Source organism: Thamnophis sirtalis, unplaced genomic scaffold (genome assembly GCF_051295495.1).
Source record: "Thamnophis sirtalis isolate CommonGarterSnake01/CBP01778 unplaced genomic scaffold, rThaSir2_p1.2 scaffold_13, whole genome shotgun sequence".
NCBI lineage: Eukaryota > Metazoa > Chordata > Lepidosauria > Squamata > Natricidae > Thamnophis > Thamnophis sirtalis.
The window spans coordinates 20,888,465-20,916,050 of record NW_028261393.1 but is presented as its reverse complement, the minus strand read 5'-3'; the positions used below and the strand labels follow the sequence as shown (position 1 = coordinate 20,916,050).

General features: G+C 42.6%; 1 protein-coding gene across 3 annotated transcripts in view; it reads right to left on the bottom strand.

Annotated features, from left to right (window-relative positions):
• MYOM3 (myomesin 3) overlaps positions 1 to 27,586 on the bottom strand; it is a 70,730-nt gene that overhangs the window by 35,886 nt on the left and 7,258 nt on the right. For all 3 annotated transcript variants that reach the window (XM_087727816.1, XM_087727818.1, XM_087727817.1), the window contains exons 2-14: positions 26,664 to 26,824; positions 25,934 to 26,008; positions 23,363 to 23,522; positions 21,285 to 21,442; positions 16,967 to 17,062; positions 15,692 to 15,780; positions 8,361 to 8,405; positions 6,863 to 7,003; positions 4,171 to 4,332; positions 2,495 to 2,636; positions 2,143 to 2,342; positions 1,497 to 1,553; positions 433 to 560 (exon numbers count right to left, since the gene is read on the bottom strand). In XM_087727816.1, the coding sequence (XP_087583942.1) occupies positions 433 to 560; positions 1,497 to 1,553; positions 2,143 to 2,342; positions 2,495 to 2,636; positions 4,171 to 4,332; positions 6,863 to 7,003; positions 8,361 to 8,405; positions 15,692 to 15,780; positions 16,967 to 17,062; positions 21,285 to 21,442; positions 23,363 to 23,522; positions 25,934 to 26,008; positions 26,664 to 26,770 (1,560 nt within the window). In that variant the 5' untranslated portion in view covers positions 26,771 to 26,824. The remainder of the gene's footprint in view (positions 1 to 432; positions 561 to 1,496; positions 1,554 to 2,142; positions 2,343 to 2,494; positions 2,637 to 4,170; positions 4,333 to 6,862; positions 7,004 to 8,360; positions 8,406 to 15,691; positions 15,781 to 16,966; positions 17,063 to 21,284; positions 21,443 to 23,362; positions 23,523 to 25,933; positions 26,009 to 26,663; positions 26,825 to 27,586) is intronic.

The window sequence follows — 27,586 nt, the reverse complement described above, 5'->3', positions numbered from 1 at the left end:
GTAAATACATAAAATAATATAAATTGAAAGATACAAGCAAAGTGGTTATAGTTGTAAGTGGGAAAATATAGATACTAGGAAAGAAGAGAAGAATAATAGTAATACAGTCTTAGTAAATTATTTGACAGTGTTGTGATGTGTTTGACAGTGAGTGGGAATTATTTGTTTAGCAGAGTGATGGCGTTCGGGAAAAAAACTGTCCTTGTGTCTAATTGTTCTGGTGTGCAGTGCCCTATAGCATCGTTTTGAGGGTAGAAGTTGAAACAATTTATGTCCAGGATGTGAGAGGTCTGTAGATATTTTCACAGCCTTCTTTGTGACTTGTGCAGTATACAGGTCCTCAATGGAAACACCAGAATGAAGTTCAGGCTAATCTAAATGTAGTTTTCGATTACTGATCTACTGTATCTTGCAACTGTGCTGTCTCATTACCTTTTCTATGAAGTAATTCAGTGGCTCTTTGCCTCTGGGGTCTGGCTCATCCCAGGAGAGGATCACATAATCTTCTCTGGTCTCACTGGCATGAACATTGGTGGGAGGCAACGGGATCTTAATCTCAGCTGTAGGAAAGGAGAGTTAAAATAGCCATCACATACTCTACTGACACCAGACTTGCAACAAGGAAATAATAGCTAGGTTGGTAATATGGTATTCTCCAGTAAAGTTGGACTTCACCTCCCATGCTTTTTCACCCAAGGCCAACCTATCTGGAGAGCATGACTGCTATGATAGAATCAAGGGATGTGTCTGTAAAGGAACAATAGAGCTGAATATCAAAATTTTGTCCTCAGAAGCGCTTTGCTTAGTTCTTGGCATCTCCAAGAGAATGTACTTTTTAGACCCTGGAGAATCACTGGCAGTTGAGTAGAAGATACTCAATTAGATTAATATCTAGTTGATCATAGTTAGATAATACCTGTGCTCCCAATCTAAGCATAGTACACAAAATTATCTGCTAAGTCTTATTTGTCAACAACTTCTTCAGCTTCAACCTCAATAATACACGGGCAAACAATTGATACAAACTCAAGTTAAACCGCTCCAAACTGACTCCATTGTTACATCTTCAACCCCCCCCCATAGCTTCAACCTTAAACTGCCTACCGTGGACCTCACCCCATTCCTAAGGGGTCCATAAAGGGGGAGTGCATAAGCGCACCAGTGTGCCTACTGTCCCTGTCCTACTGTCCCCATTTATTTGTATTCATTTCTTTCATTCATGTCCATGTTTATATTAATATCTGCTATCTTGTACATGTTTGACAAACTAATAAAATACAAAAAAACAAAACAAATACAAGTTCTGGTCCAACTTAAGGCAGCTTCCTGGGTAACTCTTTCATTACAAGAACTTCCATTTGTAGTGGAAAGCACAAATTCTAGAATTGTTATTCCTCAAAATGGATGTGTGGCAATTCAATGTAACATGAAAACACCTTGGGAATAGAGTATTTATCAGAAGAATACTTAAGGAATGAAGTTGCCTATGAACTTACGTTCCAGTTCGTCTTTCGAAACTATAATTGTCCTCATCCCATCATCATAAGGAATGTCTAATCAAATAAAAAGAAAATTAATGAGTTGGAAGCCATACATTATAATGTATAGGTATATAAATTATAGTTCAGTTGAATTGTCAAACTGGATGAACCATTGAATTGCTTCAGTTTGATTAATTTGAATAATTCAACCAAAGGGAATATTTGAACTGTCCTAGGACAAAAGTAGCAATAGCACTAGCAATATCACTTACTTATATACCGCTTCATAGTGCTTTTTACAGCCCTCTCTAAGCGGTTTACAGAGTCAGCCTATTGCCCCCAACAATCTGGGTCCACATTTTACCCACCCCGGAAGGATGGAAGGCTTGAGCTGGTGAGATTTGAACTGCTAAATTGCAGCTAGCAGTCATCCTAAGTAGCCTGCAGTACTACACTCTAACCACTGTGCCACCTCGGCTCTAGTTGATCAATCACTTGATCAATCTAGTAAAATCTTTTTTGTTATTCGGATGTGTTGGCATAGGATAATCATTCTTTGTACCACAATGCTTTTACTTGAGGTTATTGGCGGCCCACATTGTCTTGAAGACTTCCTCAAATTCTTATGAACCTCACATGGTCTGAACCAGGAACGACGTACTTAGCAACCTCTTGGCCTCATTGGGGTCGATCATTGTCACAGGGAAGCTGGCCTTCGAAGGGTTACTGATTCCTGCACAATTGACAGCCTTCACTCGGAACTGGTAAGTCTTTCCTTCTGTGAGACCCAAAACTGGTGACCTGCAAGTTTTCACCAGTTGGTCATTGTAAGGAACCCATTCATCTGTGCCCATTTCACACCTGGAAGGTTAAAAACAACACTTTTGTACAATTGATTATGAGTCCACAAACAAACAAACAAACAAACACACACACACACACACACACAGACATACATGGAGGGAGGGAGGGCGGGCGGGCGGGAGGGAGTTGGACTACTGTAGAGTGCAAACCTTTCAATATAATAACCAATGATGGGGCTTCCACCATTATCACTGGGAGGTATCCATGAAAGTATGAGGCTGTTTTTGTTCACATCATGACATTGTACAAGAAGAGGAGATCCGGGAGCACCAGCTGTTGCAGCTGCAGCATCTGAGAAGGACAGGAAGCTACGGTGAGATTGTTGAATCAAGGACATCTCACTTTTATCTGCCATACCCTGAAATCATTATGGTGATGGGTAAGATTCACTATCATAAGTAATCATGGCGTTGGCTAGACAACAGAGACAAGGTTCATCTGAGTAACTTTGGGAAAGTCACTTTCACAACCTTGAGAAAGGGCCATTTAGTGTATATAGTGCCATGCAATAGTGGGTTCCTACTGGTTTGGATCAGTTTGGCGGAACCAGTAGTGGTTTGGTGGCCTGGGATGCTGGAACCAGCAGCAACCCAGGCCTGCCATACTCCCAAACTGGTTCTCTGGGCAGCACCATAGGCGGCACCATCTTGTTTTTGGCTTCTGCACATGTGCAGAACAATTTTAATTGCATCAAACGCAAGTGGCGCACCCATGAGCAAACTGGCAGTGGGGCCTGCTGGAACCCACCCCTGGTGCCATGAGTTTATGAAGAAAATTAGAGATAAAACTAACTCTTAATCTGTTTTTATTTCTCGCTGGCTTTCCTTTGCCCTTCAACCAGTCACCCTTCTCCAACTAGACGGGCTCTAGAAATCTTGGTCTACAATCCCATCAAATTTGCTAGTACCAATCTTGATTGGGAGCACTATATTCTCCATACAGCTGATCCTCAAGTTAAAATCACAATGTTCTGACCTAGAAGCACAAAGCCGTCCTCCTCCCAATAAACCCCTTTTATTCCATTTACAGTGAATTCCTCTCCAGCAAAGTCTTTCCTCTCCCACAGTCTTTCAAGATAGTTCACAATTACCGACCTTTATCAGGCTTGGAGAGTGGCCAGGCCGATATCTTTCAGACGCTGCAATACTTGGCAAGAATGCAGGCATGAATGAATGATCTCCTGCAAACTCCACTCCCTTTTTGCTCCTCTTTTATTTCCTCTGGGAGGGAGTATTCACTGTCCACCTGTGGCCTTACTCCCAAGTTGACCCTTGTTCCTTAGCTGTTCCCTTCCTCTGGCAACTCTGCGCATGCGCACACTGGGAACAGGCTCCAGGTATTCCTCTGCCTCATTGATGCTTGACTTTGAAGGCAGCTGATAACTGCCAGACGGCCCTGGCCCCCTCGCTGCTTCTGACACAGAGCCCTCATTAGAGCCTTCCCCAGACTTCAGGACTGGTCCATATTCCTCCCCAACCTCCTCACTGTCCGAATCTGGCAGGCAACAACACACAACTGGGGCTTTAAATCAAGATCTATAATCCCCACATATCGTATAGGAACCACAGTCAGATACATCTAAATATCATCAGGCTGAGAGAAACTGTTCAAGTGTAGGATTTTTAAAACTGTGCTCCATAGGACTTGGGGCTTCCATGAGAACCTGGGAGAGACTAAGCACACCTTTTATGGCCAAGCTGAGTAAGAGTTGTAAGAACAACAGTGTAGCTCAACTGGACTCTCTTAGTTGGAAAAAGTTGGTTGAAACTTCTTAGGCTTTTGAAATAATTAACATTAAATTGCAGATCAATAATGGTGAACATACCCCTAACAAACACATAAGCTTTTTGTTCATTGTAGCCGTCTTGTGTTGGGATGCGGATGCTATAAAAGCCTTCATCCTCCTTGTAAGCACAGGATACCGTCAAGGTTGCCTCCCGGTCCTCACATTTGGTTTGCCGGCGGTCGGAATCTTTCAGCAACTCACCTACCATACAGGACATAGGCATCACCTTGTTTTTATCCAGTCATTACATTCATACTAAAGATGATATTTAGCACATGCTCAGAATCTGGAATCCTGAACATGTTCAGTTGTAAAATGTGCTGTCTATGTCAAACAGTAGCACATTACTTAAAATAATAATAATAATAATAATAATAATAATAATAATAATAATAATAATGCCCGACTAGTAACCAATGCCAAATCCGGCGAAACAACTGGCCGCTGTGATACAATTGTATAATAATAATGCTTTATTTTGGCAGCTCAAGAACAAGCCTTAGCTACAAACTGCATGAAGGCAAAAATTCAACATGTTAGCACCAACAGCAAATGTCGCCTCTGTAATGAGAAAGATGAGACAGTCGACCACTTGATCAGCGGGTGCAGCAAAATTTCACAAACTGACTACCTACAATGCCATAACTGCGTTGCTAAGATCATTCACTGGAAATTGTGCCAAAAGTTTGGATTTGAGTACAGCAAAAACCACTGGGACCATCAGATTGAGAAGGTCTTAGAGAATGAGAAAGTCAAGATCTTGTGGGTCTTTAGAAACCAGCTGACAGGCACTTGGCCTACAACACACCTGACATAACAATAATTGGGAAAAAAAAGTATGGTTCATTGACATTGCAATACCTGGAGATGCACGAATTGAAGATAAATACCAAGAAAAAAAATCATAAAATATCGGGACTTGCAAATTGAGGTTGAGCGACTGTGGAAAAAGAAATCATGTGTTGTCCCAATTGTCATTGGAGCCCTTGGAGCAATACCTAAAGGGCTACCTCGCTATTTGAAAATTCTAAATTTACCTGACTTGAACATTCTGACTCTACAAAAAACCACCCTACTTGGAACAACTTAAATCCTCCGACGTTACCTTAACAGTTCCTAAGTCCTTGGTTAGGACTCGAGCTGTTGAGCTACCAACCAGCCCCAAAGGCTGTGAATCTCACCAAAGATTAACCACGTAATAATAATACTCTTTCTCGTCCTCTTCCACCACCAGCAAAAACACTATTGGGGAACACGTTGGGAGGGGGGAGTCCTATTGGTGGATATATCCTAAAGATGCTTTTTCAAGAGGCAACTGGACGTTCTCTTTTTTCTTTGAAGATGTTTCTCATCTACTTCAGCTCTGACTGTATGGTGGGGAATGGAAGGATTTATACTCCTTTTGAGACAGCTGGTCATTTGCAACCTTTTAGAGAGTCGTTGAGGCCACCTGTGTCATCAGGGTCATCCAAGTAGTGCAAATGGGTGTGGAGCCTTTTTGGAACTGTTGAAAGGACTGTGTTGCAGACTGGAGATAGATGATGTTGTATCCCTTCCCCTCTCTCTTCAGAGAAGTCTGCTCAATTTTGACATAAATGGCTTCTTTGACCCCTCTTTCAAAGCTGAGAGAGGTCAGAGCTGAAGAAGCTTCTTGAATGGGAAGCATTCAAAGAAAAACCAGAAAGTCCAATTGCCTCTTGAAAAAACACTTTGGGACAACCATGACCTGGATGACTGAGAATAAACATTGGTGGATAGCCCTCAGCTATTGGCAACAATTAATAGACCCCAGCTGATCTCAAAAGCTAAAAATATCACCCTTGGTTAGTCTATAGATGGACAACCTCCTGGATGTACCAGTCATGTTGGTTAGATTGGAAAGGCAAAATTCATTCTTGCAGAAATCAATGGCAAACTAGTTCCAAAATGCTAGCAAGAATTTTGGATGGCTGCAGTCACTAGGAGTACAAATAAACTTGACTTGAGATAAGGAAGCTTTTATCCATAATAAGGAGCAACCTGATTCTCCTCATTTAAAATACTAATTCACATGATAAATGAAAATGTTGGAACCTAGAACTTAGATAATATGGCAATTAAAATCATGAACACATGAACATTGTGATAAGGAGAAATTCTCCAGTTAATTTTATTGGATTGCCTGAATCCAATAAAATCAAATAATTTCCCCCATCCTGGTGAGAAATCTCCTTAAGACATACAACTGACTGAAACTATGAGATGCCTTGGGCTATTCTTCTTGGTTATGACCTATAAAAATTAAAGGCAGAGATATATAGACTTTTCAAAACAACAAGGTGGTTATGATATCTGCTAGATCTCCACGTGACATGACTCCCTGTCTCCCTAAAATTAAAGTTTTGAATTTTCTGAAGTCTTACAGGTTGACATGAGATGTTCCAAAAAAAATCTCATACAAGAATTCTGGAAACCATCTGGAAACCTCACAAAATTTTGGTACATTTTGCATGAGATTTTGATTATCTCTCTGGCAACTCTAGGAAGACATGAAGACTGTTGGCTTAGGTGAGGCTTGTTATATTATGCAAACTACTGAAATGAGTTAATTCAATAACTAAGTAAAGGGTGTTTTGCTTTGTAAAAGCACCATCATATAATTGGCATCCAAAGATGGGAACAAAAGGCTACTAAACCTGATACAGCATATTTTGAAGGTTTCTCATGCAGCATTGTGGCTACATATACAAACCATCACGGAACCAGGAAATGTTTCGTTGGTATTCCTGAAGGTCTGAAGTGAACGTGCAGAAGAGGGTGAAGGGTTCTTTCTCTCTAGCAAAGATGGGCTTCAAAGTGCTGGCAAAATCAGCTTCTATGTCTCTGAGTCTCTCTAAGAAGCAAACAGATGTTGGGTTAGAAAGAAGGTTGAACATTGATGGTCAAAAAAGAATGAAAGGCTTCTTTTTCACAATGTGCATGGAGCACTTTGAATCTGCTCTTCAGCTATGCCAATCTTAATGCCGGGATCACCATGTGTGCTTGTGTTCTGACCTAGGCTTCCCCAGCAGCATAAAGCCTAGTCCTCATCCTGATAAACCCCTTTTATTTAATTTACAGTGAATTCCTCTCCAGCAAAATCCTGGCCCACAATCTTTCAAGATAGTTCACAATCACCAACCTTTATCAGGCTTGGAGAGTGGCTGGGCCGATATCTTTCAGAAGGCTGCAATACTTGGCAAGAATGCAGGAATGAACTAATTGTCTCCTGCAAACTCCACTCCCCTTTTGCTCCTCTTTTATTTCCTCTGGAAGGGGCCATTTATTATCCCCCTGTGGCCTTACTCCCAAGTCGACCCCTGTTCTTTAGCTGTTGCCTTCGTCTGGCAACTCTGCACATGCACACATCAGGAACAGGTTCCAGCTGTTCTTCTGCCCCACTGATGTCTGACTCCAAAGGCAGCTGATAACTGTCAGACGGCCCTGGCCCACTTTCTGCCTCCGACACAGAGCCCTCATCAGAGCCTTCTCTAGACTCCAGGACTGGCCCATGTTCCCCTGCAACTTCCTCACTGTCCAAATCTGCTGCTAGCTCTGCTGGCCACTGGCGGGCCAGGGAAATCACAGGAGTCTTTTCCAGCACCATAGTTCAAAGGCCTCAATTCTTTGGCACTCAGCTTTCCTTATGGTCCAACTTTCACAACCATAAATTGCAACTGGGAAAACCAAAGCCTTGACTATACATACTTGTGTTGGCAGGGTGATGTCTCTGCTTTTTAGTATGCTGTCTAGATTTTCCATAGCTTTCCTCCCCAGGAGCAAGCGCCTTTTAATTTCTTGGCTGCAGTCCCATCTGAAGTGATCTTGGAGCCTTAATCAACATCCTTAATCAGGTTGAGTAAAGATCTAACAGCTGCAATCACACAGCTCAGTCAGACTGGTTATTTTTAATCTTAGTTGTTTTGAAATTAAATCACTATGTAAGCTCAGCCTGCTTAGTTAGCTCATGTTTTCACATATTGTACAAAATCCTTTTTAAGGGGTTAATTCCGTAACTGCATTAAAGTGTGTTGCAGGAACATATTTTATTTCTGCTGTCGTTGCAATCCAAGTCTTTCTTTCCTTTCACCTATGGTTCATTTTAAACCATCTTTAAAATGCACCAACCCAACAGTTGCACTACGTACATGCATGGTCTGTTAAATCCAAGAAAAGACAACCATTAAAAAGGATCATAAACTTCTACTCACGTTTATAGATTTCCGAGTCAAATCCAGATTCCATCCCATAATATTCTACAAGAGATTAGAGGGGAGTTGAGGGAGGAGTGGGAAAGGAAGAGAGGGAAGAAATACAAGCATTGATAAAGACATTGATTTCACTGTTTCATTTGCAAATAATAATTTAGAATTGGTTGTTGAAAACTTTGACCTAAAGGATTTGTATGGATGAAGTCAAGTGAAACCCAACACACACTGCCCCCAATCTACCCCAGCCCATCATAGTATCTGTCCACTTCTTCTTGCTCTGCATCCAAATTAGCATTTTCTGACTTCTGCTGACACAGAGGTGGCTGCTTAGAAAGTTAACAATGGATTCTCCCAAATAGGTGAGAACCAGCTGAATCCCACCACTGGGCAAATGCCTCTGCTCTGATTGGATAGTGGGTGCTGTGGTGGGGGATGCCTTTTCCCTCTCGTCCTACTCTTTATGCCAGTCATCCAGGATTGCTGAATTGCTGAAATGTCGGATCATTTTTTAAAAATGCATCCACAGATACACAAGATCACCAGCGTAAATATAGGCTTTTAAAAAATTATGATGATTACAGGTACACTGGTGAAATAGTGACAATCCAGTTTTAAGAACTATAGGGATGGAACATTAAAACATGGACTTTCCTTTTCTGAGTAGGGGAAATTGGCAAAATTTTCAAACTTCCCTATTCTAGTTCAGGTGGTATGAAAGTGGGGAAAGTGTAGCTTTTCCCCCTTCTCTTTATTTCCTTCTTCTCTTCTCTTCTCTTCTCTTCTCTTCTCTTCTCTTCTCTTCTCTTCCTTTCCTTTTCTTTTTCCTTTCTTTTGCATCTTGGAGCGGAAGGAGGAGGACGCGACAAGAAGGTAGTAAAACAGCAACCTTTATTCTAGCAGAGTAAACTATGATTAACCTGGCGTGGTTCGCGCCAAACATTTATACCCCCGGGTTTGAGCAATGAGCCAATGGGGCGTCGAGTGTCTCGGCCAATCAGGGAAGACATTGAACCGGCTCCGCCCGCAAGCCAGTATTCAACACCCCTCCCCCCCTAGTCAAGTACCCTCACGAAGGGCAAACATAGTCCTGTAGATAGGTGGGACGGTGCCGCTCTCGTCCCGACCTTCGTAGCTCCCCGGCAGCTGTCGTCGGGGGGGGAATCGCCAACAGAGGCAAGTCTGTGGCGGAACGGTGGTCCTGTGATGCGGCCCCGAGAGATGGCGCTCCAATTGTCTGAGATGGTATCTCCGCAACAGCCGGAGTATCCGACGATGGACCCGTACAATCTGGTTGGAATATATGGTCAGAGTCTCGATAAAGGCTTTGAGGGAAAGAATGGCCAAATGAGGCACGTCTGTCCGAAAAGTTCGTATCGGCTTGTCCCCCGTTCCCCGAGGAAAGGCAGTCCGTTGGGGATAAGGTCATCAAGGGTAGCTCACGCTGAGGGCGAATGTCTGGGGGCCCCGAGCCGTCTATTTCCGCAGGGAGGCGGCGCCTTAACTGGTCCAGGTGGCGCCTCCATTGCGTTCCGTCGGCCAGACCGGCCCTGAAGGAACAGGGGCCAGTCAAAGCTGTGATTGTTGCGGGAACCCACCGTGGATCCCCTGAAAAGGAACGAGCCCAAACGGGATCCCCTAACTTAAACGTATGGGACGGAAGGGCCCCCAAGTTGCTCGGTAAATCCCCTGCATAAAGTGGATGGAGCCTATCTAGGGGGGTTCGCAATCTCCTACCCATCAAGAGCTCCGCAGGACTTTTATTAGTTGTTGGACAGGGTGTAGAGTGCTGGCTCAAGAGATAGGCCGCCACTCTCTCCTGCCAGTCACCCTGGTCCATGCGGCCCAAAGCTTCTTTAGCTGAGCGAACTGCGCGCTCCGCCCTACCGTTACTAGCTGGATGATACGGGGCTGTGGCCGCGTGTCTAATCCCTTGCTCTGCCAAAAAATTCTTGGAACATAGTGGAGGTAAACTGGGGCCCGTTGTCTGAAACTATCACATCTGGTAGCCCGTGTGTGGCGAACATCTTACGAAGAGCCCTCACGGTACTCTCTGCCGTAGTGGAGGTCATGATTACCAACTCCACCCACTTAGAGTAAGCATCAACCACTATCATAAAGTTTCGGCCGTGAAAGGGACCGGCAAAATCAATGTGTAAACGGGACCATGGGCCTCTAGGGATTTCCCACTCACGAGGGGCGGCTGTGGGGGAATTCGGCCTAGAATTTTGGCATATTCTACATCGACCTACATAATCTGCGATTTCCGAGTCTAACAAGGGCCACCACACATAACTACGGGCTAAAGCTTTCATTCGCGCTATACCTGGGTGATTTTTATGGAGCGCGGGCAGGATTCGTGCCCGTAGAACTTTGGGGATCACTACCCTATCCCCCCAAACAAGGCAACCCCCGTGAAGGGCAAGTTCGGCTTGTCGTGCCTTAAACGGTCGAAATTCTTCCGCTACCTTTTTTTCGGGCCACCCCCTCAACACCCATGAAGCTACTTGGGACAAAATGGGGTCAGCCTTTGTGCAAGCTGCAACATCCGCGGCTGAAACGGGGAGATCGGATTCAGCAATAGACAAAATGGAGAGAGAAGGCACGAGGGCTGTGTCCGTCTGTGGCAAAGGGCAACGACTCAGGGCGTCTGCGTGCCCTAGCTGCTTACCCGGACGGTATACCAGCGCATATGAATACGCCGCTAAAAACTCAGTCCAACGTGTCATGCGGGGAGACAAAATGGGGGGGGTTGGCTTATCGCCCGCCAATAGGCCTAAAAGCGGCTTGTGATCCGTAACAAGGGTGAAATTCCTACCGTAAAGGTAGTCATGAAAACGCTTAATACCGGACACTGCAGCTAGAGCTTCTTTGTCAATTTGGCTATAATTTCGCTCCGTTGACGAGAGCGTCCGGGAGTAGAAAGCTATAGGAGCCTCTGAGCCGTTCGGGAGGACATGGCTCAGGACCGCCCCTATGCCATAGGGAGAGGCGTCACACGTTAAAACTAGGGGCATCCTGTCGCTATATTGAATTAGGACTGCTGACGAGGTTAAAATGTCCTTTATAGCCGCGAACGCCTGCGCTTCACGGCTACCCCATTTCCAGGCCGCTGACCGGTCAAGCAATCGATGTAACGGTTCAGCTAACGACGCCTTGTGGGGAATAAAAGGGGCATAAAAGTTTAAAAGCCCCAGGAACGCCTGCAATTCCGCCCTCGAGGTGGGTGCAGGAGCGTTTTTTATGGCCGCAACTTTCGAGGGAGTGGGGTGGATGCCCTGTGCATCAATAAGGAATCCCAAAAACTCTACTTGGGGAACAGCAATTTCGCACTTGCTGCGCTTTAACTTCAATCCAGCCTCCCTAAAACGTGTAAGAACCTCCCGCAGTGTTTTTAGGAGTTCCAGGTGGCTAGGGGCTGCAACCAGGACGTCGTCAAAATAAGGAACGACGCCTGGGATCCCATGGAGCAACCGCTCCATGAGGCTCTGAAATATCCCTGGGGCAACCGAAACGCCAAATTGGAGGCGGCGGCAACGGAAAGCCCCGCGATGGGTAACAATGGTCTGGGCTGTAGCCGCATCATCGTCTACGGGAAGCTGCTGATAGGCCTGTGCCATATCCAGCTTTGCGAAAATGCGGCCTTGCCCCAAAGAGTGAAGTAGATGTTGCACTACAGGAACAGGATATGGATTTGCCTGCAGGGCCAAGTTGATGGTCGACTTATAGTCGGCACATATCCTCACCGATCCGTCGGGTTTGACCGGGAGGACTATAGGGGTTTCCCAAAGGGCATGATCTACGGGCTCTATTACCCCCTGCTCTATAAGCTTATCCAATTCAGCATCTACCTTTGCTCTCAATGCAAAAGGAACCCTACGTGCCTTCAGCCTAATAGGCGCGACCTGGGGATTGAGGCAAAGGGAAATGGGGGTGCCCTTATAACAACCTAATTTCCCATCGAACACATCTGCGAACTCATCCAAAACGCTATCTACGGCACGGGGAACTACCCTATGCACCCCTTCTATAGTGAGGCCCAAAACGGGGAACCAATCTAACCCCAGAAGAGCGGGCAGGTTATCCTTAACAATTAAAACTGGAAGTTTCCCTTTAAAATCTCCGTATTCCACCCGGATGTGGAATATTCCTGCCGTGGGAATCCCATTTCCCTGGTAATCTAAGAGGGAGACCCCGGCAGGGCGCAATTTACTCTGAGGAACCCTAGGGCAAAGGCGGGAAAACAAAGCCCAAGATAAAAGGGAACGGGAAGACCCGGAGTCCACCTCCATTCGGCAAGGCTGACCTTCAAGACGAACGACGGTGCTAATTTTGCGACCGCCGGCAGGGACGTGGGAAGCCTGATAGACTACGCACTCAGCACTAGGGAGCTGGTGGGTTGAATAGCAGTCCTCAGCTCGCCTCGCTGGACGTGGTCGTTGGCGGCGTTGCAATGTCTGACGCTGGTTGCTGGGCTGCATGAACGATGGGGCTGGCAAGAGAGCCCGGCAAACCTTGGCGAGGTGTCCTTCTCCTCGGCAACGGCGGCAGACAGCGGAACGAAACGGGCAAGATACGCGGCTGTGGCGGCCGCCGCATCCACGGCAAGGCATGTTTGAAGCTGGCTGAACGGACGTCGGTGGTTGCTGGTATGGCCTCTGCTTCGGCTGCGTCCTCATCTGTCCGACGGTTTCCTCCTCCTCGTCTTCCGTGGGGGAGAGGTCGTCAACGAGGTTCGTCTGATTGGAAGGCCCCGCAGCGGTTTGCGTGAAAGGTTTCAGCTGAAGGCGTTCCATGTCGGCCGTGGATTGTTCAGAAAGTTCTGCTGCTCGCGCAGTCTCCACAGCTTGCGCCAAAGTAATCTTGTGGTTCCGGAACATACGGCTACGCAATTGTACGTCGCGGACCCCGCATACAAACTGCTCCACAAGATTCTCCTCTAGGTCTGCAAAATCGCATTGGGCGGCCACTGTGCGCAATGCCTCGAGGAACTGACTGATAGATTCGCTGGGCTTCTGCACTCGGCGGCGAAAAGTAAACCGACGAGCAATCAAAGAAGGTGAGGGGGCGTAATGGTCCCTCAACCTGGACATTAGCTCGTCCCACCCAAGTTTGTAAGCTGGCCTCGGAGCGGCCAGGGCTCTCGCAGAAGCAAACATAGAGGGCTCGCAGCAAGACAGGAAAAAGCTGCACTTCTCCTCGTCAGTCTGTGCCCTGTTCTTTGACGCGATTAAATAGCATTCAAAACGCTCCATGAAGCCGTCCCAGGATTCTCCCGCAGACCCAAACGGCGCGAAAGGAGGAAGCGCTGTTGCCATTCTGATGCAAAAGCCAGGGAAAGGAAAGAAGAAACAGAGAAGATTTTTGTTCGCTGCCGGCGTTCCTAACCTGGATTCAAACGCGGAGGCAAGCTGGTTTGTTCTTCCCTGTGGTCACGGGAATCTCATCCCATCCTCGTCGCCAGTTTTGCATCTTGGAGCGGAAGGAGGAGGACGCGACAAGAAGGTAGTAAAACAGCAACCTTTATTCTAGCAGAGTAAACTATGATTAACCTGGCGTGGTTCGCGCCAAACATTTATACCCCCGGGTTTGAGCAATGAGCCAATGGGGCGTCGAGTGTCTCGGCCAATCAGGGAAGACATTGAACCGGCTCCGCCCGCAAGCCAGTATTCAACACTTTCCCCTTCCCTTTTCCTCCTCCTCCTAATTCTTTACTTCCTTTCATTTTTGCTCTACCCTTCCCTTCCCTTCCCTGTCTTTCCCTGCCCCATCCTTCCGTTCCCTCCACTCTCCTTTCCTCTTTTCCCTTCCTTTTTTATAGTCCAAGGCGATGCACCTCAAAGAAGAAAAAAAGTGTTGCTGCTTTCTTTCCTAACAGAGATTAGAAAGGTAAAAAAGCAGGGAGATCCATTAAATGTTGACCGTTTCAAGTGTCCTCCAGACAGAACACCAGGCCTCCCCCATAGCAAGGAATAGAATAGAAATAGAATAGAAGAGTTGGAAGGGACCTTGGAGGTCTTCTAGTCCAACCCGCTGCTCAGGCAGGAAACCTACACCACTTCAGACAAATGTTGATCCAACATCCCCTTGAAAACTTCCAGTGTTGGAGCATTCACAACTTCCGGAGGCAAGTTGTTCCACTGATTAATTGTTCTAACTGTCAGGAAATTTCTCCTCAGTTCTAAGTTGCTTCTCTCCTTGATTAGTTTCCACCCATTGCTATTTGTCCTACCCTCAAGGTGCTTTGGAGACTAGTTTGACTCCCTTTTCTTTGTGGCAATTCCTGAGATTTTGGAACACTGCTATCATGTCTCCCCTAATCCTTCTTTTCCAACATATCCAGTTCCTGCAACCATTCCTTATATGTTTTAGCCTCCAGTCCGTAATCATCTTTGTGGCTCTTTTCTGCACTCTTTCTAGAGTTTCCACATCTTTTCTACATCGTGGCGACCAAAACTGAATGCAGTATTCCAAGTGTGGCCTTACCAAGGCCTTATAAAGTGGTATTAACACTTATTGATTCTATCCCTCTGTTTATGCAGCCTAGAACTGTGTTGGCCTTTTTGGCAGCTGCTGCACACTGCTGGCTGATATTTAAATGGTTGTCCACTAGGACTCCAAGATCCCTCTCACAGTTACTACTATTGAGCAAGGTACCACACATACTGTACCTGTGCATTTTGTTTTTCTTGCCTAAATGTAGAGCCTTATTTTTTTTCCACCACTGAATTTCATTTTGTTAGATAGGACTACTACGGGATCGAAAGGGATTTCTTCAACTGGATTTCATTCCCAGGCAGATTACTCACAGGAGCCAAGTAGCTTCAGGTTGCAAGGTAGAAAAGCCCATATTGAAATCAGGAGGAGTAAGTCTCCAAATAGCTAAGAATGCCAAACTTAATGGAAACCCAGTTCTAGCCTCCATCAAGCTTCTTTGGTTTGCTTTTCTTTAGACCAAAACCAGATCGAGAACTCCTAGCCTGAAGAAACACCCTTGGCATAAAACTGATGGAAAACTGTAAAGAGGAGTGGATTGGCAATCGCTCTCAACCAGATGTTTTCCCTTTGTTGGGTTATTCTCCCTTCCACCACATCTACCTAGAGGAGTGCTGGGAATCCTGTTCCAACATGAAGGAGGGGGAAAATTGGCAATGTTTGGATAATGGATGAGTAATGGGAATTGGTCAGAAAACAATTTGGAAGACTTCTCGGGAGTTGAAGTACGCATCACTTGTATTGCAACAGTGCATCTGAGGGAGAAATAGGTTTCATGCAGAGAACATTTGACTTTGCAAGAATATTTTTGCACTTGTCAAAGTCAAGTTGAGACTTACTCCTAACAAATACGGTTGCAAATGAGTTGGCTTCTCCATAAGAGTTCTTCACTTCCACACTGTATTCAGCAGAATCATCCAAAGAGCATCTGAAAATAAAAGTAAATGATACTGTGAGATGCTCCCCTTGTTTCATATTTGACCAAAAGTAGTGTTTTCCCAGCCAGAGTGTGCTGGCTGGGGAATGCTGGGAGTTGAAGTCCATTCATCTTAAACGTGCTAAAGTTGGGAAACACTGATCTATATGTTAAAAGCAAAGGATATGGTGACTTTCTATCTCTTTTCTATCTATCTCAACTTCATTTACATGATTTGTGGATTTTGATTTCTCTTCACCTGTTTTCACCTATCTCTCTCTTCACTTCTGCTCATAGAGTTCATTTTTTTCAGGTCACATGGTGACTGGCTGTAAGTTGAACACAAAAACTGGTTCAGTTTCTGATTTTTTTCCAATATAAATGATGCTGCACTCCAGTGGTTAGATGGCCTAGTCATCAATATTTGAGCATAGATCTTTTTACCATTTACATTTCATTGTGTTTTAGTAATGTTAATATATATATTGCTAGTGCATGTATGATGCCCCATATACTAGAACTGTGAGGGCAAACCTATGACATGCATGTCCAAAGTGGCACACGAAGCCATGTAGCCTGGCACGCACAAACTTTCCTGTTTGTCTTCTGGGTTTCTGGCACACATACGTGTGTGACAATCATCTGTCATTTGCGTGTGCAACAGTGCTGAAAATCATTATGCACATGCACACTGCCCAGCTGATCGTCAGGTGTGCATGTGCCCAGAACCTGGAAGTTCGGCTTTTCCGGAGCGCGATCCCTTCACACACATGGCAATGCTGAAAACCGGCCTGCGCATGCGCACCAGCCAGCTGATTGTCAGGGGGGCATGCATGCTAGAACCTGGAAGTTCAGCTTTTCCAGAGTGCAGCCCCAATGAGTCTGCGCATGTGCGTGCAATGTTTCCACGCAATGTTCACCATCACTGCACTAGAACTAAGTAATATTTTTTCATACATGAAAACATCAATTGATCCTGATAGTTTGTGCACAAAAGTTTAGAACTAATCAAGGTCAAAAGTAGTCAAACTTAGCAACTTGTAAAAGTGCAGTTGACTATTTGTTAGTGAGCTGTGTTAATGTGGGATGTAACCACAACCTTTATTTCCTGTTGCTTTCTTAACTTTGTGCCATCTCTTTTCTTTGTGAGTTCTTACAATCACCCTAAAAATTAATCCTATTTAGATTAATTGGTTACCTCCTGATATCCAAAGTAAGCATTCCAAATTCATTCTTCATTTTATATTTCCCTGCTGGAGCAACACGAGGGTCAATTCGAACACCATTTTTAAACCTGGCCAGGTGCAAAGGGAAGGAAAATGAAGATAGTTAAGGGATGTTTCTGGAAATGTTGAAAGTCCACCAAGATTTATCACATAGGGTTATTCACTTTGAATTGTAAGACAGGCAGAATCATTGACTAAGAGGGATGAATACAGAAACTGAATCAATGAATGAATGAACAAATGAATGAACACACTGAAAACTATTTGAAATAAGAGTTTCAAATTTCATTAAAGCAGTTAAATTTTTCTCAAGCTCTGAAGAGTGGCAGTGTTCCCACAGCATGATGAGACTTATAATCCAGCACATTTGGAAGGCATCAGCTGGAGGAAAGATGTATATTAGTCATAGTAAGCTGAAAAGGTTATCAAAAATCAGTACAGAACTCTTATCCATCTCTTTATGGGGTCCTTGGTGCTCTCTGTTTTTCTTTCAGACATTTCATTACCAAACTAGGTAACATCATCAGTCTTCTCCTCCTCCTCGTTCTCGTCCTCGTTCTCGTCCTCGTTCTCCTCCTCCTCCTCATTCTCCTCATTCTCCTCCTCCTCCATCATCATCATCACCGTCACCATCACCCCCCCCCAATTTATTTATAGTTTTGGAATTAGTGGAAAAATCTTCCACTACCATTAAAAAAAAGGAGAATGTGATGTTGTGAAGAAGCCCCATAGAAAGCAAGTGAAAAAAGTTTGGTTGTTTTACAAAAACGGAAATGCTTGTAAGAGCAAACACAGATTTCCAGAGAGAATACGTTTTGAGCTAAATCAACATTTCAATATTTCATTGCCCTAAGAAACTTTTTTCTTAAGCTAAATTAGTCCCTTAAGTAAGAACAAAGTGGCGAATTTAATCCCTATTGGACTGCCTTAGAAAGTTTTTTGCTCTTGCCTGTAACGATGTTTTGTGGATTGAAGTGATTGCAACGTTTCCTGTTTCTCTGCTTGAGGTGAAGGGACTGATCTTTTTTCCTCTATTTCTTTTTACTACTTTAATTTTTTGGCTTAAATTAAAACTTTTTTTTACTTTAATAAACTTCTCCTTCTACTTGTTATAATATTATATTAAAGTTACTATATTAAAGTTTAAAAAAAATAGTTGAATCTGCCACTTGGAAGCCTAAGTCTGAAGTTTTTTTGTTGTAACAAGTATCCTTTGTTCACTCCTATTTGACTACACTGACTTTGCAACAGAAGGGTTGGAACTTGTTTTTAAAACCTGATAAAGACACAAGGTCACAAATAATGTACTGCTGGTGCTTGTGGAAAATATTTTGGCAAGAGTTGGAAAAGGAAAGAAAAAGATAAGAACCCTTCTTTTTTGAAAACCATAAAAGAACTTCTGCTTAAGATTTAAAATAAAAATAGATATATTCTTTAAAAAATTTTTGACAGGCTAGAGTGGCAGAAATTACCAAATTCCTCTTTTTCTTTTTCTTTATATTTCTTTTTATTCTAAAAATGGATCAATACTCAGATGAAGAAAACTTGATAATTCAAAACATTTTGGCTGGACTTCAAAACATCTTAGGACTTGAGAGATTTGATAAGAAAATAGACAGGCTGTGTGGTATCACAAAAAAAGATGATGGGGTTGGAGCCCCAGAAATTAAAGAAGCGAATGAAAATATAGAAAACAAAGATAAGAAGTTAGATGAATTTATTAATGGAGTAAACATGAATGAAGGTGGAAAGAAGGGAAGCTGGAAAAGTGACTTTGATAATTTGGTGCTTCACCCCAAACCCCAAGATGCAGGAGAAAAAGAAAGAGCGAAAAAGATGGAGTTAATAAGACAAATCTATCCAGAAATAAACCTGACAACCAAAGTTAAGCTTACATTAATAACAACTCAAGGGCAATGAAACTACATGAGAGATCTTTTAAGCTACAAAGTGCGGAGAGAAGTCTTAAATCTTAGAAAGGTCCTGAAAAGAGAATTGACATGGGGGGGGGGGGATGCTTTGATATCTTACTTAACTGAATTTGTTTCAGAATATGTCATAAAGGTGTAATGTTATTGGAGATTTATTGCAATTGCAAATGAATGCCAGTAGGTGATTGTGTCTTTAAATATAAATGATTCTAGATAAAAACATGTTTAAATAATGGTAATTAAATGAGAATTGTGGTACAGGGATAGCAAAATACATAAATTTTCTTTCTTGACTTAAAATGTACAATTCGATTTGAATGAAGTATATGTAAGGATTGTGGAAGAAACGCACGGAATATATTTATAACAATCGATACGCTTTCTACAAGATGTAACGAAAGATGATTCTTTTTTGTGTGTTTTTTTAAAATTAAAACAATAAAAATAAAACTAAAAAAAAAACCCATTTCACGCCAGATCGGACAATTTCTGAGCAGATGCATTCTTTAAAATATCCTTCTGGAATTTGGGCAACGCATTTAACATTTTCCAACTGTAAACCCTTTCACCTGCGTGGGAGGAAGCTGTGTTAATTTCATTTGCAACAGAGCTGAAAAAAATCCAAGCAAGCCAGCAAACAAAACAGAGGATCAGTTAGAATGAAATCAGTTCTTCCTGTATCCTCAACAAGGTATAACATGTCCTACTAATTCTAGGGAATAAGCAATAGTCCTTGCACATTTAAATGCTTGGGAAAAATAAATCTGCACCTGCATAAATGTTCTCCTTCTTGCTAGTTTTCTGTGAACAAGATCAAATATTTAACCATGTCCACTTTCTAAGCCCAAAAGGTACAATCTTGAAAAAGTCAAGTGACTTTTTCAGAACATGAGAATAACTGATTTGGAAGGGCCTTAGAGGTCTTCTAGTCCAACCCTCTGCTCAAGCAGGAGATACCAGTGGTGAGATTCAAACTTTTTTACTACCGGTCCTTTGGGCATGGCTTGATGGGCGTGGCATGGCTTGATGGGCGTGGCATGGCTTGATGGGTGTGGCTTGGTGGACATGACAGGGGAAGGATACTGCAAAATCCCCATTTCCTCCCAATCAGCTGGGACTCGGGAGGCAGAGAATAGATGGGGCCAGTCAAAGGTGGTATTTACTGGTTCTCCGAACTACATGAAATTTCCATTACCAGTTCTCCAGAACTGGTCAGAACCTGCTGAATACCACCTCTCTACCATACCCTTTCAGGCAAATGGCTATTCAATAAATGAGAGTATTTGTAGTTCAATTGAAACTCTGGTTAAAGCTGTCTATATCTTTTCGCAACATATCGACAGATTTAATCAGAGTTTCGGTTGGGAAAATGTGAGCATCCTAGTCCAAGCCAAGTCCAACAATGCCAGGGAACTTTTAGACACCTGGCAATCTGACACATCAGCCATCAATAGACACATAGACATTAATAACATCTATAGGCTATGCAAAAGAGACAATCAAGCAGCCCGAAAGAGAACAAACAAAAAAAAAGACTCCACACTTCTCCACCAGTAATCAGCACTCAGATCAGCGAAGATTAACTCCAAGGTTAACATCAGACCAACAATCAAGTGAACAATACCCCAATCAAGAAACCTCCAAAGAAGCCAACAGTAAACAGCCCTAACCAAAAAATCTCTAAGACCCCACCCCTCTACATACCAAACACTCACAGGCAAAGCCACTAGAACAGGGGTGTCAAATTCATGAGCCTGGATCCAGCTCATGAGATACTTAGATCTACCTCGCGGGGGCCACCCTGGAAACAGTGAAGGACTGGCCTGCAATGCTTCCGCCAGGGAAAACAGGCTCCCGAGCTCCATTTTCTGCTGTCACAGCTTCCTGCAACCCTCTGCCAGTGAAAACAAAGCTCCATTTTCATTGGCAGAGGTTTGCAGGAGGGCGTGGCAGCTGAAAACAGAGCTCAGGAGCATGTTTTTGCTGGCAGAAGCACTGCGGGTCACCAGAGACACCCCCAACATGAGTGATGTCAAGCTGGCCATGCCCCCCCCCCCAGGTCAAACACAACCCTGATGCGGCCCTCAATGAAATCGAGCTTGACACCCCTGCACTAGAATATAAACTGACAGTAAACTGCACTCCTTACTAGTACTGGTGATGTTACCTAATTTGGGTAATGAAACGTCTGCAAGAAAAAAAGCAAACTCAAAGAGGCTCAAGGCCCCCCTTCAAATAGCTATTCAACCTCTTCTTAAAAATTTCCAGCAATGGAAGAGCCATCTTTCAGAGGGACAATGAGTTCTTCTTTCATAGTTTCAGAGAGAGGATGCCAACATTTTCTTCCTGACCCACTTACCAGGTGACCTTTGGCTGAGGGTTAGCCAGAACAGTGCATTCCAACGTGACACTCATCCTCTCCCAGACCGTGTGAGCTCGCAGGGGGATCCAAAACATGGGTGCCCGGCAGGACAACAGCTCCATCACCTCCTTTTCCAGTAGTGCCTTTGCTTCAGCCTTGGGTGAGAGAATGCAGATGGTTTTATAACTTTTTATCTTACTGTTCTATAAATACCTTCGCAGACGTGGGACAGGGAACTATTAGTACTCTCTGGCTGTTAATATTAAAATAACACTTCCATTTAGATGAGTTAAATTGCCCAGGATGTCACCTGGATAGTTCCATTTATTTTTCATGTAACAATATGGAACTGCTCTACCACTGCCATCTTTGGGAATTTTCAAATTTTTACTTCTTCAGTGCAGGACATAATCTGATATTTCTTGGGTGTCTTCCATCTAAATAACAACAGTGTCCCACTGCTTTTTCACAGATCAGCCAGGTTAGTCGAGTACTACACTAACAATTACTACCTAGACTTTTAGGAAATAAAGTCTCTCTTTGGCATTTGGACTGTTACAGTGGTACAGAGGCTGCCATCAAAACAAATAAACTGGTGCTTTCTGTCCCTGATGCAACTTTTCCAAAGAAAGGAAGAAAAGGATGCTATTGAATGTCACACATTATTCAATGTCACATGTCATGATAAGGTAAAGGTTCCCCCGCACAAGCGTGCTAGTCATTCCCAACTCTAGGGGGCATTGTTCATCTCTGTTTCAAAGCCAAAGAGCCAGTGCTATCTGAAGACGTCTCCATGGTCATGTGGCCGGCATGACTAAATGCTGAATGCGCACGGAACGATGTTACCTTCCCACCAAAGGTGGTTCCTATTTTTCCACTTGCATTTTTTACATGCTTTCGAACTTCTAGGTTGGCAGAAGCTGGGACAAGTAATGGGAGCTCACCCTGCTATGCGGCTCTAGGGATTCAAACCGCTGAACTGAAGGGTATTAGAAGGGCCACAAGGAAAAGGGGGGGAACTTATTTACCAAAGCAACTGTAGGCAGCACAAGAAACCATGGATGAAGACTAATCAAGGAGAGAAGTAATCTAGAACGAAGGAGAAAATTCTTAACAGTGAGAATAACTAACCGGTGGAACAAACTGTCTTTGGAAGTTGTGGGTGCCCATCACTGGAGGCTTTTAAGAAGAGACTGGAAAGCCATTTATCAGAAATAGTATAGGTCTCCTGTGAGAGCATGGGGTTGGACTAGATAATCTCCAAGGTCTCTTCCAAATGATATGTCAACAGTGCTGGCAACATTAAAAAGGAATATATGCTGGGTGTTTACACTTGCAAAGTTTCCTCTGGAGAAATATATGTATCAAGGAAGAACATAATGGTAAATACCCCAAAGGTGTTTTTTTTTTCTCCAAAAAGGCAACTGAACTTTCTTGGTTTTTTTCCGTTGAAAACATTTTGCTTCTCATCCAAGAACGTCCAGAACTGAAGAAGCTTCTGTCATTAAATGAACAGTCATAAATAGAGGACTACCTGTACTCAAACAGTTTCATAATTGGGTTCCTTGGTAATCTCTGAGCTTGGCTGTTTTCTTGCAGACGTTTCATTATGTCACTAGATAACAACATCAGTGCACTGACAAGGATACCCAGTTGGGCAATGAAACATCTGCAGGGAAAGCCACCAAGTTCAGAGTCCATCAAGGACCTACCCCACAGTTCAAACCTAAACTACAAATATTTTCTTCTATTTCTTACGTAGTTCCTTGGAAAGCTAAATTATACTCCGCAGATCGTATTTCAACCCATCTCCTTCCAGGCACCCTTCAAAACCCCCAATATTATGGAGTTTGGAACAGATTTTATTATTGGTATAAGACAAGGTGAGAAGACTGGAACCAACTGTAAATAATGTGATTGGATCGAAGGATAGATAATGTATTAAGTAGGCTGACAGTTAATGGATGAGATTATGTGTATATACTGTGATTGTATGTCCCTAATGGCTTCGCTGTGCTGCACTATTTTAAATGCAAAAACAAAAATATATTTAAAAAAAAAAACCCATTTCTTACCTTCCTCCGAAAGGCCATCCTGTCAGCCTTCACCCGCAAGAACCGGCAGTGTCTGATGACGTCCTTCTCTAGCTTTTCCATGTCATTCCCAAAACGAATTCTCTTCTTTCCCCTCTCCTCCAGGTTTAGTTCAGTGGCCTCCCATCTCATCCTGGTTTCCCTGAGGAAGATAATCACGAATTGGAAAGTCCAGTTTTTCAGGTTCAGAAATAGACCTCACGTTAACCCTGAATCTTCTCTTTTGATCCTTTTTTTTTATTCTGGCTCCAGAGAAGGTGAATAATCAAATCTCACCCATGCATATCTGTATTTTTATGATGCATTTTTCTACTAATAATTTATGGTTATTCACTGAATAATTGCACCGCATGACATATGAAGATAAATGGAAATGGCTAATATGGAAATATACATGCTAGAATTACAGAAATACTAAGGCAATTACCTTGTTAGATGTCTATTTATTATTGTTTTAGAAAATAACAGTGTTGATGTTGTGGATATAGGGAGTCCTTAACCTACAATCAGAACTTGAGCCCAAGATTTCTGTTGCTAAGTGAATTTTGCGGCATTGTATGACCTTTCCTGCTACAGTTGTTAAGTGAAACACTGCAGTTATTAAGTTAATAACATGGTTGTTAAGTGAATCTGGCTTCCCCCATTGACTTTGCTTGTCAGAAGGTTGCAAAAGTTGATCACGTGATTCTGTCATAAATACATGCAGGTTGCCAAGTAGCCGAATTTTGATCATGTGACCACGGGTCTGCTGCAATGGTCATAAGTATGGAAGAGCAGTCTGTTCTATGATTCCTTAACATGCATGAAGCAGAGGCTTGGTCCCGGCAAAACCTCTTTTATTTACACAACTGTGAATTCCTTTCATTCACAGTCAGCAAGGCTTGGCAAACAGTCTTTCAGAGGAATGTTTATCTATACCAGTGGTGGGTTTCAAAAAATTTTAGAACCTCTTCTGCAAGTGTGGCTTGCCTTGTGGGAGTGGCTTGCCAGCCATGTGACTGGGTGGGCATGGCCAACTTGTAAAATGTGGTGAAACTCACTTAACAACGCTCTTGCTTAGCAACCAAAATGTTGGCTCAGAAACTCTGGCATTTGAAGCACACAAGTCTTAAAGCGGTCAAGTTACAAGACCCTTGCACCCCTAACCCTTTAGAAAAAACCCCCAGTGGTGTTCAAACTTGACAGCTTTAAGACTTGTGGACTTCAACTCCCAGAATTCCTCCTCTCGCTCTTCATCTTGATTATGTGCGGATGGGTGGGGGGAGGGAGCTGGAACCGGTTCTAAAAGGTACTGTAGATTTGTGGAATCTCTTGTATAGAAGAGGTTAGAACTGGCAGGAACCCACCCTTGATCTACACGCACCTTATCTCATTTGGAGAGCTGCCAGATAATTAACACAGGGCAAGACAACATTTGGAACAGAGGCTCTTATAGTAACGAACAGAACTTTCCACTCTTGAAACGACCAAATGAACAAATTGTTTCCTGCAAAAGCCCACTCCCCATTCACTCCTCTTTTATTTCCTATGGGAGGGGCCAATCACCTCCAAGGTGTGGCTTTACTTCCAAGTCGACCCTGCTTTCTTAGTTGTTCTTGTCTTCTGGCAGCTCTGCGCATGTGCACACTGGGAACAGGCTCCAACTGTTCCTCTGCCTCCCTGCTGTCTAGCTCCCTCTCTGCCTCCAATGCAGAGCCCTTGTCTGAGCTTTCCTCAGCCTCCAGGACTGGCCCCTGTCCCTCCCCAACCTCCTCACTGTCTGACTCTGCTGCCAATTTTGCTGCCTGCCGGTGGGCCAAAACACAATCATAGGTCACTTTTTCCAATGCTATTGTCACTTTGAATATTCACTACATGAATGGTTGTAAATTGAGGACTATCTGCATAAAGTTTTTCTCTGGCTGCGGATATGGCCTTCAGAGAAATCCAGAGGTTGTCATCAAAATATAATAATGTAATGTAATGTAATGTAATGTAATGTAATGTAATGTAATGTAATGTAATGTAGTGTTAATATAATATAATATAATATAATATAATAATATAATATAATATAATATAATATAATATAATATAATATAATATAATATAATAATATAATATAATATAATATAATATAATATAATATAATATAATATAATATAATATAATATAATATAATATAATATAATATAATATAATATAATATAATATAATATAATATAATATAATATAATATAATATAATATAATATAATATAATATAATATAATTAATATAATATAATATAATATAATATAATATAATATAATATAATATAATATAATATAATATAATATAATATAATATAATATAATATAATATAATTAATATAATATAATATAATATAATATAATATAATATAATATAATATAATATAATATAATATAATATAATATAATATAATATAATATAATATAATATAATATAATATAATTAATATAAATATACATCAATGCAGAATACAATGTTAACTATATTTATCGAGTAGGCTTGGCACAGAAAAAAATTCCTTCCAGTAAATCATTGGACATACCAAGATACTTCACTTGTCAGCGCAAGAGCAGATGCGATGGTCCTATCCAGAGAAGTAAAGCTTTCTTCTTCTTCACTGTCCAAGAAAGTTGAGATGGCAGAACAAAAAAAAAAAAAAAGTGAATATTTGGAAACATAAACATTTGTTATGAAAGAACAGGCAATGATAGAAATGTTTCATAAATAAAATATTCTGTCTGGGGAGCTTGTGCATAAATAACGGAGACTGTTATTAAGATGTACTAGATGAATTTGCATAATATGTTGAGTTTGATTATGATTAAGTTTTGGTAGCTTCCTGTGCTGTGGGAACTCAACCCACTGAATATATCCATTTTCAGCGTATAGTACATTAAAGCCTAACCTGTCCAAATTAGCTGAGTTTACAGAATAGGGAAGCTTTCACAGAAACTAATTGTTGAGCTGGTTGTGAGAACATGGCCACTAGATTTTAAATGGGTCATACACAGAGGTGGGATTCGCTTACCTTCCCTACTGGTTTGCAAATGTGAGTGCAAGTGCACCTCATCTGCGCATGTGCACCACCTTCTGCACATGAGCAGTGCTCACACATAATGTTGGGGCAGGTGGGCGGAGCCTCCTGCAGCCGCTGCTACTAATTCGCCTATACCGGAGAGAACCAGTTGAATGCCACCTCTGGTCATACAAGATATGTCTGAGACCCCTTCTCTCAACCTAGATCCTGTTACTTTCTTAATTCCTCAACTCACCTTGTCTTGAATTTGGACTTTCTTGTCTGTGAAGTCATTTGCAAATCGTGGTGTCTCTCTGCCTTCTGTTCCTCTTCTCTGTGGTGGTAAAAGGTGTGGGTAGCCATGATGGAGATTAGAGGATTTCTGTCTGCCAGAAAGCATCAAGAGTCCAGAGTCACCTTGTAGGGGAGATGGGGAGGATAGATATTAATGAATTACATAAATAACTAAATTGCTCAATAAAATTGAAAAAGAAATGAAGGGAAGGAAGGAATCAAATTCTTTTTGTTTCTTTTTACAACCTTGTAATTCCTTTTATCGGAGTGGGGTTGGGGTGAGATTGGAGCTGAGCGTTTACTGGCCAGATGCCCTTCCTTATGCTTATTTGAAGTCTGCAGCAGATATTTTCTCTTTGCGCCCTGACAGAGAAACATCTCTCGTTGCCTAGGATTGAACAGCAGATCAGGGCACAAAGAGAAAATATCTGCTGTGAACTCCACATAGGCATCAGGAAGAGCATCTGGCCAGTAAATGTTCAGCTCCATCATTCATCCTGAGAATAGAAGGAACCAAATGAAGTGCATGAAACTCTTCACAGGTTTAACATGTACAATACATTTAATTCCAGCCTTCGAAACAACAACAAAAACAACAACAAATAATAATAATAATAATAATACAGGAAACCAGCTCAAATTTCCCCTAAGCATCAAGGCTCAACCTCTGCATTCTTTTGAAGCCTAAGAAAATAATTTTCATTTTTGATACCAAGGTCATTTCCTTGGTATTTTCATACCCTTGGGCAGGGGAAAAGTCTGTTTTCATTCACAAGAATACACAGACACACACACACACAAACACACACACACACACTAGTTTTTTTCATCTCTAAACACAAGATTCAAATCAGGACAATATTAATAATAATAGAACACCTAGAC